A 16876-nucleotide genomic window follows, 5' to 3' on the forward strand; every position below is an offset into this window, starting at 1 on the left:
TATATTAAACCCTTGACCACTTCCCTACACAAATGTATGTATATCAATAATCATAGATCAACAGTTAACCTTAATTATTAACGGTTCTTAAATGCAAAACTGAAACAGTAAATACTTACGTGGAAGTGAAGGTGGTGCTGTTACACGATTAAGTTGGATAAAATACCTCTCATGCCAATTTTTTAATCCATAAAAAACACGGAGGCCAATTATTTATTCATTATACATTGAATTTAGGTGTATGATAGCACCACCCTCACTTTTCCCAAATAATTAACCTATTAATGATTTATACTGGTTTGATTGAAAGACCCTTATCAAACGTGTACATTTTTGTTGCAATCGGACCTATAATTATATTTGAATGTTATTCGAGTCCATCAATCTATATGTTAGGGATTATATGTACGTAACATTTTTGCTGATATTAATATTTTTAGGGTTTATATAATATATATATATATATATATATATATGTATGTATGTATGCAATTATATATATATATATTATGTATGCAATTATCCTTTAATATTTCTTTTGAAATGTATGTAGTTTGCTATACAGTTATTGGATAAATGATTATATGGAAGTAATTAAGGTCTTTGGGAAACAAATTATTTTTTGGCAAATAACCTAAAAATCAAAATGAATTCAGGAATCAAATTAAACTACAAAATTTAAGCTATCGATTTGTAACAATAGTACTACGTAATTAATTAAGCAATTGACAAGTACCTCATTTCGAGAAAGACGAGGCCTTTGGTTACTCATGATCATAATTGAGTATGTAGTTGAAGAACAAAATGAGTGAGATAGATAGAATTGAAAGAGAAATTAATTAAGTAAAGAGTTTGATCAGAGTAAAATTTGAGACGAGCGAGTGAGGGTTTTCAACTTTTCATATGTAACACAACTCTCTTATTAGATGAATGAAATGTGATTTTTTGTACTAAAAATTTGGAGGATTCTGAAAAATATTCCGAGAACTGATTGGGCCTTTTTTTTTCTTGTAGATTTTAGGCCCATGGTTTTCTACCTTTTATTTAGAGTTACCGAAACGATCGCACCATCAGATAATTTCGTAAGCTTTCAATATATCTATACTATATATAGATTAATGTTTCTTTCGATAGCTAGATCCAACATCAATTTTTGGTTCTTTTGAGATTTAGGATGATGAATTTTGTTTGTGTTTAGAAAATGATGTTTATTTGGAATATGGGTTTTTTTGGAATATGGTTTCGTCGAATGTCAGAAATGATTGTTTTCCCGCATTGTTCACCACTTTCTCAATATTATAATGGGCGGTTAAAAAAACCCGAATAGGTTAACCGGTTATTATTAATCGAAATCGATTAGATAGGTTCGAGTTTTAAAACCTAGAAACTGGTTATTAACCAGTACAAGTTAACCGTAACCGGTTATTACTGTTTCAAAAAATAACCGAAACTGACTATTAAATATAATAACCGAAATCAGTTAACCGATTCTTGCACCTCTAGGTCAGACAAAGGCTATTACATAATGGTAAGTGTTTTATCTATAGTATATCAAGTTTTTTTGCGGATAGGACTTTTTGAGGTTGTGTGAAAAGCAAGTTAGGCAAAATTGAAAGGTATTGCCACGTAATACAACCCTGGCGTACATCTGAGTTAAAGACATGTCCGATTAGGGAAAATCTCATCTATTTACATGTTTAAGCCGTAAAACACTCGTAGTTCTTTTTTGGGTAAAGAACACTAGTAGTTCTTCGGCAACAAGTGATATGGTGTTTTCTGACGTAATTTACATTTTCATAACATGAAGAGGTATATACAAGGAAACATATTTAGCCATTCAATTCATCATTAGACTAGTGAAAATCCTATTATACCTTATTCTACTTATTTCTACGTGACATGTTTGTGAAAATCTTGTGAGAACATTTCAAGGTTTTCAGAATTTCCTGTAAAATTGCATCAGTTTTGTTATTGATATGCTCTTCAAGAAGAGGTTTTAGATTCGGTGTCTCTGGATCCGCAAATCTATATAGTTGGCCGGGGTATGGCCATGTGGCTGGTTGTCTAGTTTCAGGATCCAATAACCCCGAAGGGAAATTATACTTTTCATGACAATTAAGTTTCTCACCGATCGTGTGCAGCTCTAATTCATGAATCTAAACCTTCTTTTCTACTGTTAACCATTCATTAATATCTTCCATATATTTATGGTCTAAAATAAAAGGAATACTGAATTCTTGAATGGTTAGGTAGTCATTAGGTTTAATGACGCTACTTACCTGATTGACAAAAATTTTCTGAAGAACACAACATTCTCTTCTTGGCCATTTCTTTTGTCACTTTAAAATTCAGTATCACTAAATAACACTACAAATATCACCATCAGATGGAGAGGCTGCCGGTTACTAACTATTCTTAATCATATCATATTAAGGATATATATCCTTGGTCCTCCGGCGTTTGGCTGATGTAATCTGTTGTACTTGATTGATATAAATCCACTGTTGGGTACACCATGGGCTGTGACTAGCAAAAGGAGATTTAGAACACTCGAGATTGTAGAAAGGCACTTTGATCTCCCAGTCTTGGATAACTTGGCTACCAATTAACCTTAGATGGAATAACATTGCTATGATCAAGGTTAACTCTAATACTTGGAGAATTGCCCTTGACACCCTGCAACAACTTTGCGACTAATAGAATTAAAACTTATAGGCAGTTTTGGTTGAGTTTAACAGCAAAAGCCCTCTGGTCCCTGATCATCAGCTGGAGGAAGTGTAACTCCCCTGCACTCTAGTGTCATTTATTGGGCTGAAGGGTTTAGACCAAGAAAAAATAAGCCACTTTGATGTTGTTGTTCAAAGGACTCTTTAGAACAATAACTGCCTTAACTCTAAATCGTCTAAACCCGAGCGAGGCTATCTCTAATAATATAGTCTTGATATCTTTCAGTTGAGTTATTAATAAGAGTAATCTTCTTGATACATTCGATATATGTAATGTTCAAGCATCTTGCTAATTAGTAATTTAATTGTTAAAAAACATCATAAAGCAAAGAATAAGCACAAAATTTACGAAACTAAACCCAACACAACAACACTCTTGCTTAAAGACATGAGCTTTACTCCTAAATTTAGTTCATAGTTGTACAAACATCACAAGCTCTAATGGTATGGTGAAATCGATAATAAAGCACTTATGACTTTTGTGTCGTCACAGCAAATCTATTCTACAACATTGTTTTGGACTTTCACCATACCAGCTAGCTATTACAAAGTTCTACAATATATAGATGTTCTGAAGTAATTAAACACACAAACAACAAAGTTTTTAGATTATGATCAAAAGGCAAACTAGAGAATTACCAAATCCACCCCATCCCTGAGAGATATTGATTCCAGTTGTCGCATTGCAGATAAACGTGCAGCTTCCTCTTTCCTTGAGCTTTTCTTTAGAACTGTGGTTCCCTTCTCACTGTGGTGGCGAGTATCAATCAATATTTTTTCGAGTCTAGCAGCATTCTCTATGATGTGCACAGCAAGTTCAAAGTCGCTGATTCGACCATGATACCCCACAATTTCAAATGTCTTCAGTTGATCATGGGGGGTACTAGCAACATGCCTTAAACTATCCCCTCTCGTTTTCATCCATGAAACCCAAAGTAACTGCAATAATATATTGAAGTAATCAAATTACTAATTATAAACTAAAAAAGCTAAATTTATTTTAACTCACAATTTAGATAAAAATAGAACTTTCACACAGCACAAGTACAGTACCTCGATTGTTAAGGTCTCCAAACTCGGACAAGCTTTAGCTAAGTTAGTGAATTCTAGTAAGCATTCATCTCTGCAAGCTCCAATTGTCAGCCTCAAATTCTTTACATTTGGTAGTTTGGGAACTGAATCAAGCTTTATGCTTTTCTGCAAAATCAGGCAAATATTATCAACATATTTTCTTAAAGATTTAAACCATCAAGAGATGAATTACAATTCCTAACCTTTTGAAATTTAATGCTGAATGAAAAAACTTGAATGAAAGAAAGACAAGACTTCATTCGGCTGAACAGGTCATTTCTAAACCAAGCCACTCCTTCTCCGATATCAAGTACTTTAAGCATGTTAAGATATTCAAGTCTTACATATTTTGTTCGGCCCTTGTACACAAATGATTGAAGGTTAAATTCACATAGACGAATGAATCTAACATTCAAACAAGACACGATTTCTATGTGTTTTAACTTGCGATACGGTCCACCAACATCCACATATGAAAATTTTCCGACATCATGAAGGGATAATGTTTCAAGATAAGGAGAATATCTTAGAAATTCCCACAAGATTCCATCAGGCATGTTAATGCTCTTTAAGAACAGCTTTTTTAGAAAGGGCATCCGCACAGCTTTACTGGAAGATGGCCATTCAATGGGGTGACCTGCTTCGGGATCCAGTAACTGTAAAGGGAAACGGTAGTCATTTTCTTGACAGCCAACTTTCTTACCAATCTTCGTCAAATCTAGTTCAAGAATCTCAACCTTTTTGTTTACAGAAAACTGGAGCCATTCATCAATATCTTTCTCATATTCATTATCTAAATCAAAACGAATACGAAACTCTTGGATGGCTGGGTAGTCATGATGTTTGATGACACTATTCTCCTTACTTACAAACTTCTTTCGCTCTGAAGCACACAACTTTGGATCCTTGGGCATATTTTCTAACATTTCGGAGCCATCAAAAATAAGCTTCACTAACTTACACCATAAATATCTCCATTGTGTGGAGAGACTGCTTGTTGCTACCAATTCCTTCATAGGCAACAGACACAGTATCAAATAAAGGATATCATAAGGAATGTTGCTGATGTAATCTCTTGTACTTGATCCTCCGCAACCCTTCTTCACAAATCACAAATGAAAATCACCAATACGCGTTAGTTATTTATTAACTATAAGAAAAATCTAGGCTGAAAAAATTAGGGCAAATAGCCGAAAAAGGGGCATTGAGTTTCAACATTCTCAATATAAGGGTAACCTATATTTACGTTGGATTATTATATAGTATCACTTATACGTTTCAAATTGATTAGTGGACTTATCGTCGTAAAATTAAGGTTAATTACCCTTTATTGAGAAAACATATATAATTTTGCCGTTTCAAATTGATGTATTATGTGATAATTATATCATAACAACAAAAATAACACTAAATTGAACGAATATTAAGCAAAATGTTTATATGTAACAAAACAAATACTTGTGTGAAATTGAGAAAGTAAGTCAGTAGATCAACCATGCAGAATCAATCAAATGTACGGTTTAATCATCAACGCACTAATTTTCGATAAGAATCATATGTTCTTAATTTCAACAAAATATATACTATCTTACATGGAAAGAAAAAGTTGGTGTTAATCGAGTTCCTTTTTTGCTAATTACCTTAAAAAAAAATAAGATCCATGAAGAAATTAATAACTAAATGCATTTCAGAAGAATCGATGAGCCACTATATACATATAGATATATATGGATATGTATATTATAACTGTAATATCTCGAGCAGGATTTTAGCAATCAGAAATGATTGTTGATACATGCATTATATGGATTTCATATATTGGTGAAACCCTAAAAAACAACAAATTGAAAAAACTTCATCATATCTCTAAATAAGCATATATTAATTCGTATCACCTCTGTTTCAGTAGATCGGGTCCTTTTATTATCCATTTGTACGTTGGTTCTTGCTTGTGTAATGTGAAGAAGAAAAAACGGTGACTGTAAGAAGCTGGTTTTTGACTAAAAGTTGACAAACAGGATATGATACATTGATACCAGGTTTTATACTGGTACAATTGGGCCGGCCTTGATTTAATTTTTTGTTATTTTGGGTCCAGCAGTTGCTCCTTTTCCAATACTCTACTTTTTGTTCATTCCTTTTTGTGGGATGAAAAATAAGGTGATTTGTTTTAATTTTTTATATAGTTCCAGCCCAAACATGACAAGGAATTAAAACTCTGACGATACTTAATTAATTCCACCGTGAGGATGTAAGATGTTGACAGTGATACACCGTACCCACCCGAGGGTAGAGCGGCCGGTTGTAGTAGTTATACATCCGGCAAGGGGGAGCTAGTGAGTGGAGTAAAAGTGTGTGTATGTGGGTAGGCATATGTGTGCGCGTGGACATGCATATATGTACGTATGTGTACGTTGCAGGGACGCGCACATATTTATCAGCAACAAAAAAGGAAAGAAGCAGACAACACGTAAGCACACGTGTATGTGAAACGTATATGAGTGTATAACTAAGTAAAGCCACATATGGATAATGAAGAAACTCATTTTAAAGATATAACTAGACACGCTTTAAAACTATCGAACAACATTTTCCAACAAATACAAAGAACGTTAGATCAGAGCATATATAGAAAGTACAAAGTGTTTTAGATAGCAACAAAGATTTGGAGAACCACTAGTGTGAGTTTTATCCCCAAATTACTTAGTATTAAGTCACATGACAAATTAAGATTACCAAGACAACAATTGATAAAATACTTTTCAATGTCAAACTCTTTATTACTTGAACTTAAGAATTACAAGATGTGTTGTGAAAATACGTAAGAACTAATCTATACTTCAACCGGTATAGCTAAATATTTACAAGTAGTCATTCAACGCCCAATAGTGAGTGCGTGGAATGATAATGTCTCGCCTTAATTATAATATCTAGGTGGAAAATTTTTAACATGATCATTTGTATTATTGAAGATTACATAACATCTAGCCATCTATATGTGTCACGCGCGCCATAGAAGGACCAATGATTTATCCAAAATTCGTGAACATATGGCCGTAAACCTTGATCTAAATTTATGATCAATTGTGCAACCAAGCCTGGAAATATCTTTTGAATCTTAAATTATTGTCTCTTAGCCGGTGTTGTAAATCAAGACCTTAACGGCCTTTAATGGATTTAAAGGAGGTCCATGGTCACGTTAAAGGGGTTGTAGGGTAAATTTAAAGGTCTGAGTCAATAATGGTCAAATAATGAATTTAACGGAGCTTAACGGTCAAATAACGGGATTTAATGGTCAAAAACGGTATTTAATGGTCAAATAACGGATTTAATGATCAAATAATGGATTTCACGGTCAAAAGACACCCCGCTTTGTGACTAATTTTGTTAGGATATTGCTAATATGTATAGTTTCTAAATAAATTCCTTTATATTTTATAGTCTCCGTTATAACGCCGTTATAACTATGCGAAATGAGATTTAACCTTAATGGTCGTCGACTGCCGAATAACCGTTGAACGTTATTTACAACCTTGCTTCTAGCAATATTGAAATCATATCATAAATAAAAGATGGTATATGAAAATGGGGCTTGCGTGCATATTAAAAAAAAAAAAAAAAAGGATCGATTCAATAATCTCAAAGTCTGATCATTTTTAACAGGGGAAGTTTTCCAGAGTGAATATTAACATTTAACAACCACGTCCGGAATTGGTGTGGAACCGTGGAATGTTAGAGCTGTTGCGTGGTTTGAGCGATGTGGAGGCAACATCACATGACACAAGAGCATCAAAGGGGTTTAGTTTTTGTTTTTATTTTTATTTTTTGAGTATCAAATAATTAAAGGAAAACTGTTCATCATAATCTCACTAAAAGCTTTTGACATCAAAGTGTATTACCTCGATGAATGGTTTGGATAAAACAACTCGATTAATCACACAAAATAAAACAAATGAAGAAGCCCGCTCAACATAGAAAGGAAAAATGAAATGACATCGAACCATCCTGAATGTTAGTTCACAATTTATGAGGATCTGCGTTAACAATTGATCCCTTTTGGTACAAAGTAATTGCCACTTTTTTTTCTTGCTGACCATAGTAATTCTATTTGATGCTAGTTTCTTACAAGCATGTATATATTATAATAAAGTTGAAGGGGTCTTTGGATTAGCTTATTTGCCTATGAAGACAATATAATCTCAATTTTGGTGTTTAGATAACCTTATTTGCTTAGCTTGTATGCTTTATCTAAAAGCTTGTTTATTTCCATAATTAAGCTGCATTTCTTTAGCTTATTAGCTATAACTTGTACAGTTATACTTAATAACCATAATAAGCCATAAAATATGGCTTACTAACTCATCAAATAAAACCCACAACTAGGCCGTGAACAGCCAACCATCGCACTATAAAAATTGGATAGGTTCCATCTACGGTCATTGAGGCCTCCTAAAACTTCCACTAAATTCATCAAGTTGTACCAAAGAATCAAAACAGCCGGTGATTAATTGGAGACATACTACTTAATAATAATAATACATCAGCAGCATGTGTAGCATTCAGTCAATTTAGACTAATAGGATAATTATACAAGAAGCTAGATGACGATTTATGATTATTTCAAAACCCAACGGGTGATACCAATGATGTTTTTCATCGAGTTAAGCAAACGATCACTACCATTATAATATATGAAGAAGAACTTGCCGAGATCTTCAGGATTCGTTCGAGTCATTACGTCAGCAACATAGTCCATCAGCATGTCCATAAGGATATTGATTTCCAACTTGCAAGCAGCCTGCAGTCAATCAACATACAGAATTAAATAAATAATAGTAATAATAATAATATACTATATATTGATTGAATGAAGTTATAATTAATTATAATAATAAACAAAATATAAATGAAAGGAAAAAGTAAAGTGTAATCGTACATCCATAAGATGAAATAGAGCAGCATCATCACTCTGAAAGGGTTTGATAAAATCGGCATCGAAATCCTTCAACTTGTCTTGGAGGACTTTTTCGTCATCATCAGAATTCGAATGCTGGATCCTGATCTCTGCGCATTTCTTGCAGAAGTCGATAACTTTTATAAGGATGCTGTTTTTGATTCTGAGAGAGAGCTCGCCGTGATATTCATACTCGTAAAAGCGACCGATCAGCTCAGATTCCATTGTAAGAATCTCATCCACCATCACCGGACCATCCAGCATTTTCAGATACATACCACGTCACGGCGTCTTTGTCTTCTTCTTATCTGACATCGCTCGCTCCTTCCTTCAAACTAGTAATTTGATTTGGGCCTTTGGGGAAACCAGAAGAAAAAGACAAATGAAACCCTTAAATTGATTTGTGGTTTTTGAAAGTAGTCTTTCTTTAAATGGAAAAATACATAAAAAGGTAACCTGTTTACACAAATTTTCTATTAAAGATAACCTATTTTGTTTTCGTCTATTTAAAGGACCCTATTTCTATAATTTTCCTAATAAAGGGTATTTCGTTAGTTTTGGACAGACGACGTCCGTTAAGTGTCACATCACCGATGCCACGCCATCAGATTTGCTGATGTGGCAGTTGACTTTGACTAACTTATATATGTTCGTTTTGGATAAGTTAGTCAAAGTCAACTGCCACATCAGCAAATCTGATAATGTGGCATCGGTGACGTGACACTTAACGAACGTCGTTTGTCAAAAACTAACGAGATACCCTTTATTAGGAAATTTTTAGAAATAGGGTTCGTTAAATAGACGAAAACAAAATAGGTTACTTCTAATAGGAAATCTTTTTATCTGTTAAACCCTTCTTTAAATCTATATGTCACTAACCGAAATGGATTATTATTTACATATTAGGTTTATATCACTGCAATGCAATGGCGGTGGGGGTACTGGTGGTGGTGGAGGTGGTGGTGACAGGTGACAGCGGTAGTGTCGGCAGCGGTGACGGTGGTGGGGGTGGAAGAGGAGATGGCTGTGAAGGCGGTGATGATGATGAATATAAAAATAATTGATGCTAAAGGAGTTGAGAGATTTATATTAAAAATCATTAAGTGTATTAAAGTATATTAAAGGTGGTAGCATGATGAATGTAAAAATAAAGAAGAGAGACATTTTTAGTTTTTCAAATGCTGAAAGTTTTTTTAAAAATAAGTCATTTACTTTATTAGATAGTATAGATATAAATTTTAGTAGTTGTTGTCTATCAGTATATTTTTATAAGAAATTTTAGATTTATAAATAATATTATTTGATGTGTGGTTAATGAAATGATAAAAAATAAAATAAAAGAAAGAAAGAAAGTAAAAAGGTATATATGAAATGCAACAATAGTGACTAGTAGAGGTGATAGCGATGGCGACCGGTGATGTTGGTGATAACGTCTAGTGATGTAGGTAATTAATGTAAATGGATTCATGGAAATATTTTAAAAAATAATAAACTATTGGTATAATTTTATCATTAAAGGTGGTATGGTAAAACCGTATATTTAAAAATTATGATTTGCAACAAGGTCTGTATTCATTATACAGATGAAAGAAGAGAAAATAAATTATATGTAAGCTCCACCTAATGTGCCACGTATGACAAATACTTTATGTGTTGTTATTAACCTGTGATTTTTATGTTATGATTCGTGTTACGTAACTAGGGATGAGCAACAGACCCGTTGACCCGTGTCTGACCTGGAACCGGCCTGAACTGACCCGCCTGAAGCCCTAACGGACCGGGTCACGGGTTACGTTTTTAGTGCATTCGCGGGTCACGGGTTGGACGGGTCGGGCCAGTCTGAGTGAAGGCAAAAACTGAAAAATTGTAAAGGAAACTCGCGACCGGCCCGAACCCGACTCGAACCGAAGCGACTCAAACATTCACAGGTCGGGTCACGGGTCATGTTTTCATGCTCTCGCGGGTCGCGGGTCGGGCTGGGTTTCGACCGGTGCCCTAAACGTAACTGCATTATGCATATATTCATTTATTTTTAGTATCAAACTTCAATGAAACATAAAATTGATGTTTGCAAATATGTTATTAGGTTAATACAACAATAACATATATTTTTTTTGGTTATTTATTTTTGGTAATATATATTCAAGATAAATGTTATATGTTTTGTTGTTTAAAAAAAAATAAACATGATAAAAGTGTAAAAGAAATGCAATTTAAGATTTGTATATGTGTGGGCAGAAGCATAAGTAGTAGCAACTTGACAACTTTTCGTTTGATCTAAGTTGAACACAAGTAGCTCCTCTATTGTTGAGGTGTCTGGATCTGATGTACGTAGACGATAGACTTGGACTATATATAAGAGGTGAATACCTATCAACTCTGCAACCTTTTCACTAATTCTTGAGCAAGGATATGTTTCAAACCTATTGGGCCACATGCTCGAATCTCATTCATTGCAACTGTTACACTTACACAATTACATCCGATAACAAAACACAAGCACATAAATGTCAACCTTTTAGATTGTATAGATTGCATTAAAAGTAGGACAAGGTGTTTAGTAGAATGGAATTAAAAAGGAAAGAAACAGAATCGAAAAGACTTTCCTTGTTTGATTACAATATAAAATGAGAAAGAGAATATGATGGAGTGAGAATCAATTCAGCTCCCTCCTTTTTCTATAAATCGTAGAGAATTGATGAGAATAGAAAAAAAAATTGATATTTTGTTTTAATAATGTTATATGTATTTAATTCAATTATTATTTAAAACTTTATAATTTTTTATATTTATTCTCGGTTTGTACCTAATGATAGAATCTATTCGCTTTCTCACTATTTCATTCTCTATTACATTTTTATTCTCTTTGATTTCCTCGTACCAAACACTACTTTTGAACAACGCAAGGCAGTAAGGGCACAAGCCTAGGTCCCGATTTTTATAAGAGCCCAAAATTTTTGAGTTTTTGTAACTTATATAATTTTGGGGGCCGATTTTTCCTTTTTGTCCCAGATTTAATTTTTAATTTTGTCCATTCTTAAACGGATGTGATATTCGTACCGCTTTTTTTGATATATTTACCACAATATATAAGTTTTGCAGATGACTGTACAATTCAATAATACATACTTATGATAAATCTATCAAAAATAGTGATACTAATATCACTTTTTATTCTTAAAGACAACCAAGCTGGGTGCTTTTGGAAGAGCCAAGCATACGCTTGGAAGTTGTGACGTACAAAAATTCTCTCTCATAATCTTATTATTTGATTTTTAAAAAATATCACGATATCGTTAATAGGAGAATGATTATTAGAAAGCTTGGAAAGAGTATCATTTTCTATTACATTTATAGCATTGTAATATAACTTAGTCTTATCCTAGAAAATTAGAGCCGACAATTATTGCCCAGACATCTACATTTGGATCATACTGGACTGTCTATTTTTATATTAGGGTGATACTAGGTGTCTTGTATACATTGAGCGACCATTCCCATTCACAACCCAACCAACTGATACTATTTATACTATATTATAAAGTAAATTCCTTTCAGATTTTCAACATTGAATTGAAATTTTCAATATTGATTTTAAGTACATCATAAAAAAGATTTTCATCTTTTTTCTCTCTCCGTCATAAATCCTTTATTCCTCCAATTCATTCAAAATCTTTTATCTCAAAAATCATACGTCAATAAATTATAAAAGTTGTATGGGTGTTAAAATTTCATGCTCTTTCATTAGAGATGTCATTCGATATACTTTTGATGAATTTTTAAATCTGAAGGCGGAGGCCGTAGGCATTTGACTATCACACTCTCTGACCTAGCTATCATTCCCACCATCTCACCGCCACAACGCGCGGGTACTTACTCTCGTTCATTAAAAAATTAATTTTTCTCTCTTAAAACTATCCAACCCAACTAAACTTAACTTTTACACTCCCATTAACAACCCAACTAAACTAATATTTTAATATAAAATAAAGTTTTATGCTTAACAACTTTTATTCAATATATTTAAAAAACTTTTTTTGTTTACAACTATTAATTAAATTATATTTATCATAATTAAAGTCAAAATTATAATTTACATATCATCGTACGGGGGTAGTATTTTCAAATATTTCCGTAAAGTGTTAGATTTTATTAAAGTGTTAGATTTTATCATAGTAATTCGAGTTGGTTTAGGAGAAGAATGTTTGTAGTTCATATTAAAATAAAATTACAAATTATATATCATCATCATATAAAAAGTTTGGCTAAAAAAAGTATGTAGAAGGATAGAATGAATATTTAACACATATCTAACAGGGTATATAGTTTTGGAACATATAATTGAAAGATATATCCACATAATATAATGACATGTTTTCATAATAAAAATCAGTTATATAAATTTAAAATAAATCATATAAATCTAAATATGTGAAGTAGATACTAATAATATCTAAAGCTATAAAGATGATAAATCCACTACGTACTCATTTTGTTTATATTCTTAATATGAATGTGTTATATCTATACATATAAAATTAAGTTATAAGTATAAAAGTAAACATTTGCAAACACAAACCCAAATTCAGTAAATATTATATATGATTACATATGAAAGTCCCTACCAATAAATTATATAATAGTGTCCAATTAATGTTGGGTGGTACAAACAAGTCGGCAGAATATTTGATGGACCCTATCTAAATGTTACGACCGAACGGAAGAATTATCCCCGAGATCATATGGATGTAGAAAAAGCTTCTCATTTTGATGAATTGAAAACATCTCTTTTCCATTTCGGGGATAGTCTAATAATAGACTTAATATAATTACAAAAGGAGTGGTAGCGGGTCAGAATGGGCAGAGTCGATCACTGGGTAAATCAAAAAATTGAGAAGACAACTTTATGATTACACCAGTAAATTGAGTTCTAAATTTATGTATTACTCATATATTTTGATTCTATCATTTACTACATACCACGTGTTATTTAGAATTTCATTTATACCTATATTTTCCTTTTTCCATTTAAATGGAACTAGACTGGAGCTCGAGCGTTACAACGGTTATATGATGATGACAATATAAAACATGTGAGGTGAGACGACGACGATAAATTACAGAAATCGGGAGAAATCAACCACACTAACATTATATATAGGTTTATGACACCACAAAATATCAAATACTAATAGTTCTCGTAATAGAGAAACATAGAGTGTCAAAATTATTAAAAGCTACTTGGCCTGAAAACAAATAACACGGGGCATCGAAAAAAAAGAAACATAAAGCAGCGCCTATTACAACTTTGGTAAATTGTGAAAATGATAGAATTGGTATTTTATTATTATATTGTATTGAGATAATATAAATATGGAGGGTATTTTAGAGGTAGAATAGTTAAAATGGGGAATGGGCACTTTGGTTTATTATGGAGTATATAAGCATAATACTTGTTTTTAAATACTAACACGGTACCCGCGCGATGCGGCGGTAGTCATGGCGGCGACGGTGTGATGGTTAGGCGACGGTTGGGGATGAAGCGACATAGAGTTGTGTATATAATTAATGTAAAGGGTTAATGGACATATTTTAAAACATAAATGATTGATAGTGTAATTTAATCATTAATGTTAAGGAGATAGTGTATTTGAAAGTATTTTAAGGGGTGCCAAATGAAAATATTACATATTTTCAACATTACCAAAAATAAAAAAGGCTATTCTTTTTATAATATAGTATAGATAACAATTTAATTACTCCGTATTAAAGTTATTATATTTATATAATTAAAATATAATATAATAATTAACTAGGCTTAATTAATAGAATATCATAACTAACAATTATATGGATTTTATATATTGGTCGTATATTGTTTTCTCTTCTTAGCTTTATAAATTGAACTCGTCATTTGTTTTCCATTTCTGGACTTTTTGATACGAGCTATGAACATATTTTGTCAAAACAAGAATATATATTTGTCTATATATCATGTGTCTTCACAGTAAGTTGCCTGTTTCAACCCGTTTTCAAAATTACCCGCATTGAACCAGATCCATTTTGACCCGTCACCCAGCCCGATTCGACCCGTACATTTTGCCATCTCTATCCAATATTACTGTAGTTGTGTTGATATCAAGGAGAATACATTTTAAAAGGCTAAAATGAAAAATGAAAAATAATACTGTAACTAAGTGATGGTTTTTGTGGGATGAATGTAACATAACAAGTTTTCATAATGCATAAGTGAGACAAACTTAAAAACAAAAATATTTATCGTCTTAATAGGTTTATCAAGGTAAATTTACTAATATATTTAGTAATTTTAGTGTGGAATACAGAAAAAAAAGAAAAAAAAAAGGATGATTTATTATTATTTCAAGACCCAACGGGTAAGAGTAAGGATTTCCTTCATGTTGTTAAACAAACGATCATTTCCATTATAATGGACGAAGAAGAAATTTTTAATATCTTCAGGACTCTTGCGACTGATTATTTCAACAATATCGTCCAACAGCAAGTCCAACAGGCTAGTGATCACCAACTTGCAAGCAGCCTGCAGTCAACATACATAATTAAATAAATAAATAAACATCAATACAACAATTCGCATGAATAATAACAAATTAATTAATTTGAAAAAAAAAAAGGAAAATCGTACATCCATAAGATAAAGGATAGCATTCTCATCATTACTCTGATAGAACTGTTTGATAAACTCGGCATCAAAATCCTTCAACTTGTCTTGGAGGACTTTTTCGTCATTATCAGAATTCGAATGCTGGATTCTGATCTCTGCGCGTTTCTTACAGAATTCGATTACTTTTTTATAGATGCTGTTTTTGATTTTGAGGGACAACAAGCCGTGATATTCAGACTCGTAAAAGCGACGGAGCAGATCCGATTCCATCGTAAGAGTCTCATCCACCATCACCGGACCGTCGTGCAATTTTAGATACATATGACGCCACGCCGTCGTCGTCTTCTTCTTATTTGACATCGCTCGTTCTTCCTTCAAACTGATTTGATTTTATTTTATTTGATATGCGGAAGAAATAAGAAAACCCTAATTTAATTTGGGGAACAAGAAGAAGAAAAATAACCCGAGTTTGATTTGGGGGTTTTGGAACTGGTCCTTACTGAATCTATATAAAACACTTTTCTATTCCTTAAATACATAAATGCATTGTAATTTAGTTTTCAATTTCAAATACAATTGTGATGATTTGTTAGCTAGTGCCCCTAGTGCACTGGTTAATAAACATTTGATGAACTTGTTATTTCTATATTAATCAAAAATTGTATTTAATGTATATTAATTCAACTTAGTGATTTCTATTTTTTAATGAATAATTAATACATATTTTCATATTTTAAAAAAGTTGGACTTCATTAAATGTTTTATTAAATGTTTTTTAACTAGTGCACTAGGGAGAGTTAGCAAATCCCATGATACTTTTTTCTTTTTACGGGAGTCCATGTTTTATATATATTTATACTGAGGTTGGTTATTGTAAAACAAGTATTAAAGTAAAACAAATAGGACAAGTTCTCGACCCTAATATCATGATAAAATTGATGCACGAAGATTCACGAATCACACGTATATATATTGATGCACGATGATTTTCATAATGCACAATGATTTTCAGGTAAAAAAACATATTGTTTAATTTGTTTTCCTTTTTAAATAGTTGGTGGTTTACTGTACAACACCTTAATGAACGTTTAGTTGTATACGTTAATAATTGGTGGTGTACAGATCACCACCAACAAAATAGTAAAAAACTAGATTTGAGGCCCGTGTATAATACACGGGGCTTACGGTGTTATCAATATTGGATGTTAGTTTATTATAGTCTATAATTTAATATATTATTTTGAGTAATAAAAAGTTGATCAATATATCAACATTTTGAGTTTTATATTGAAATATTTTTACTAAAAATTTATTTATCGAAGTTGTTTACAATGACATGTTTAACGATAATTGAAAATTAGAAAATATATGTTCATCAAAGTTGTAAATAGTGACATACATAACAATATTTGAACATTACAAAATCATAATAAGCCATTATCATTTTATTTGTTTTATTGTCATACATGGTGTATTACATTC

At 32.3% G+C, this 16876-nt stretch overlaps 2 protein-coding genes across 2 annotated transcripts; both read right to left on the minus strand.

Moving 5' to 3' along the window:
- Nucleotides 1-8301: 8301 nt before the first annotated feature.
- On the minus strand, nt 8302-9134 carry LOC122590200 (SKP1-like protein 1A). The gene is made up of 2 exons (XM_043762536.1): nt 8734-9134; nt 8302-8595 (listed from the first exon to the last, which is right to left on the minus strand). Exons 1-2 carry the CDS (start codon nt 9025-9027, stop codon nt 8413-8415), a joined length of 477 nt encoding a protein of 158 aa, XP_043618471.1. The 5' UTR covers nt 9028-9134; the 3' UTR covers nt 8302-8412.
- A 5877-nt stretch (nt 9135-15011) lies between these two features.
- LOC122589725 (SKP1-like protein 20) lies at nt 15012-15888 on the minus strand. Its single transcript, XM_043762052.1, has 2 exons — nt 15416-15888; nt 15012-15310 (listed from the first exon to the last, which is right to left on the minus strand). Exons 1-2 carry the CDS (start codon nt 15752-15754, stop codon nt 15128-15130), a joined length of 522 nt encoding a protein of 173 aa, XP_043617987.1. The 5' UTR covers nt 15755-15888; the 3' UTR covers nt 15012-15127.
- Nucleotides 15889-16876: the final 988 nt, after the last annotated feature.

Source organism: Erigeron canadensis, chromosome 2 (genome assembly GCF_010389155.1).
Source record: "Erigeron canadensis isolate Cc75 chromosome 2, C_canadensis_v1, whole genome shotgun sequence".
In the NCBI taxonomy this organism is placed as follows: domain Eukaryota; kingdom Viridiplantae; phylum Streptophyta; class Magnoliopsida; order Asterales; family Asteraceae; genus Erigeron; species Erigeron canadensis.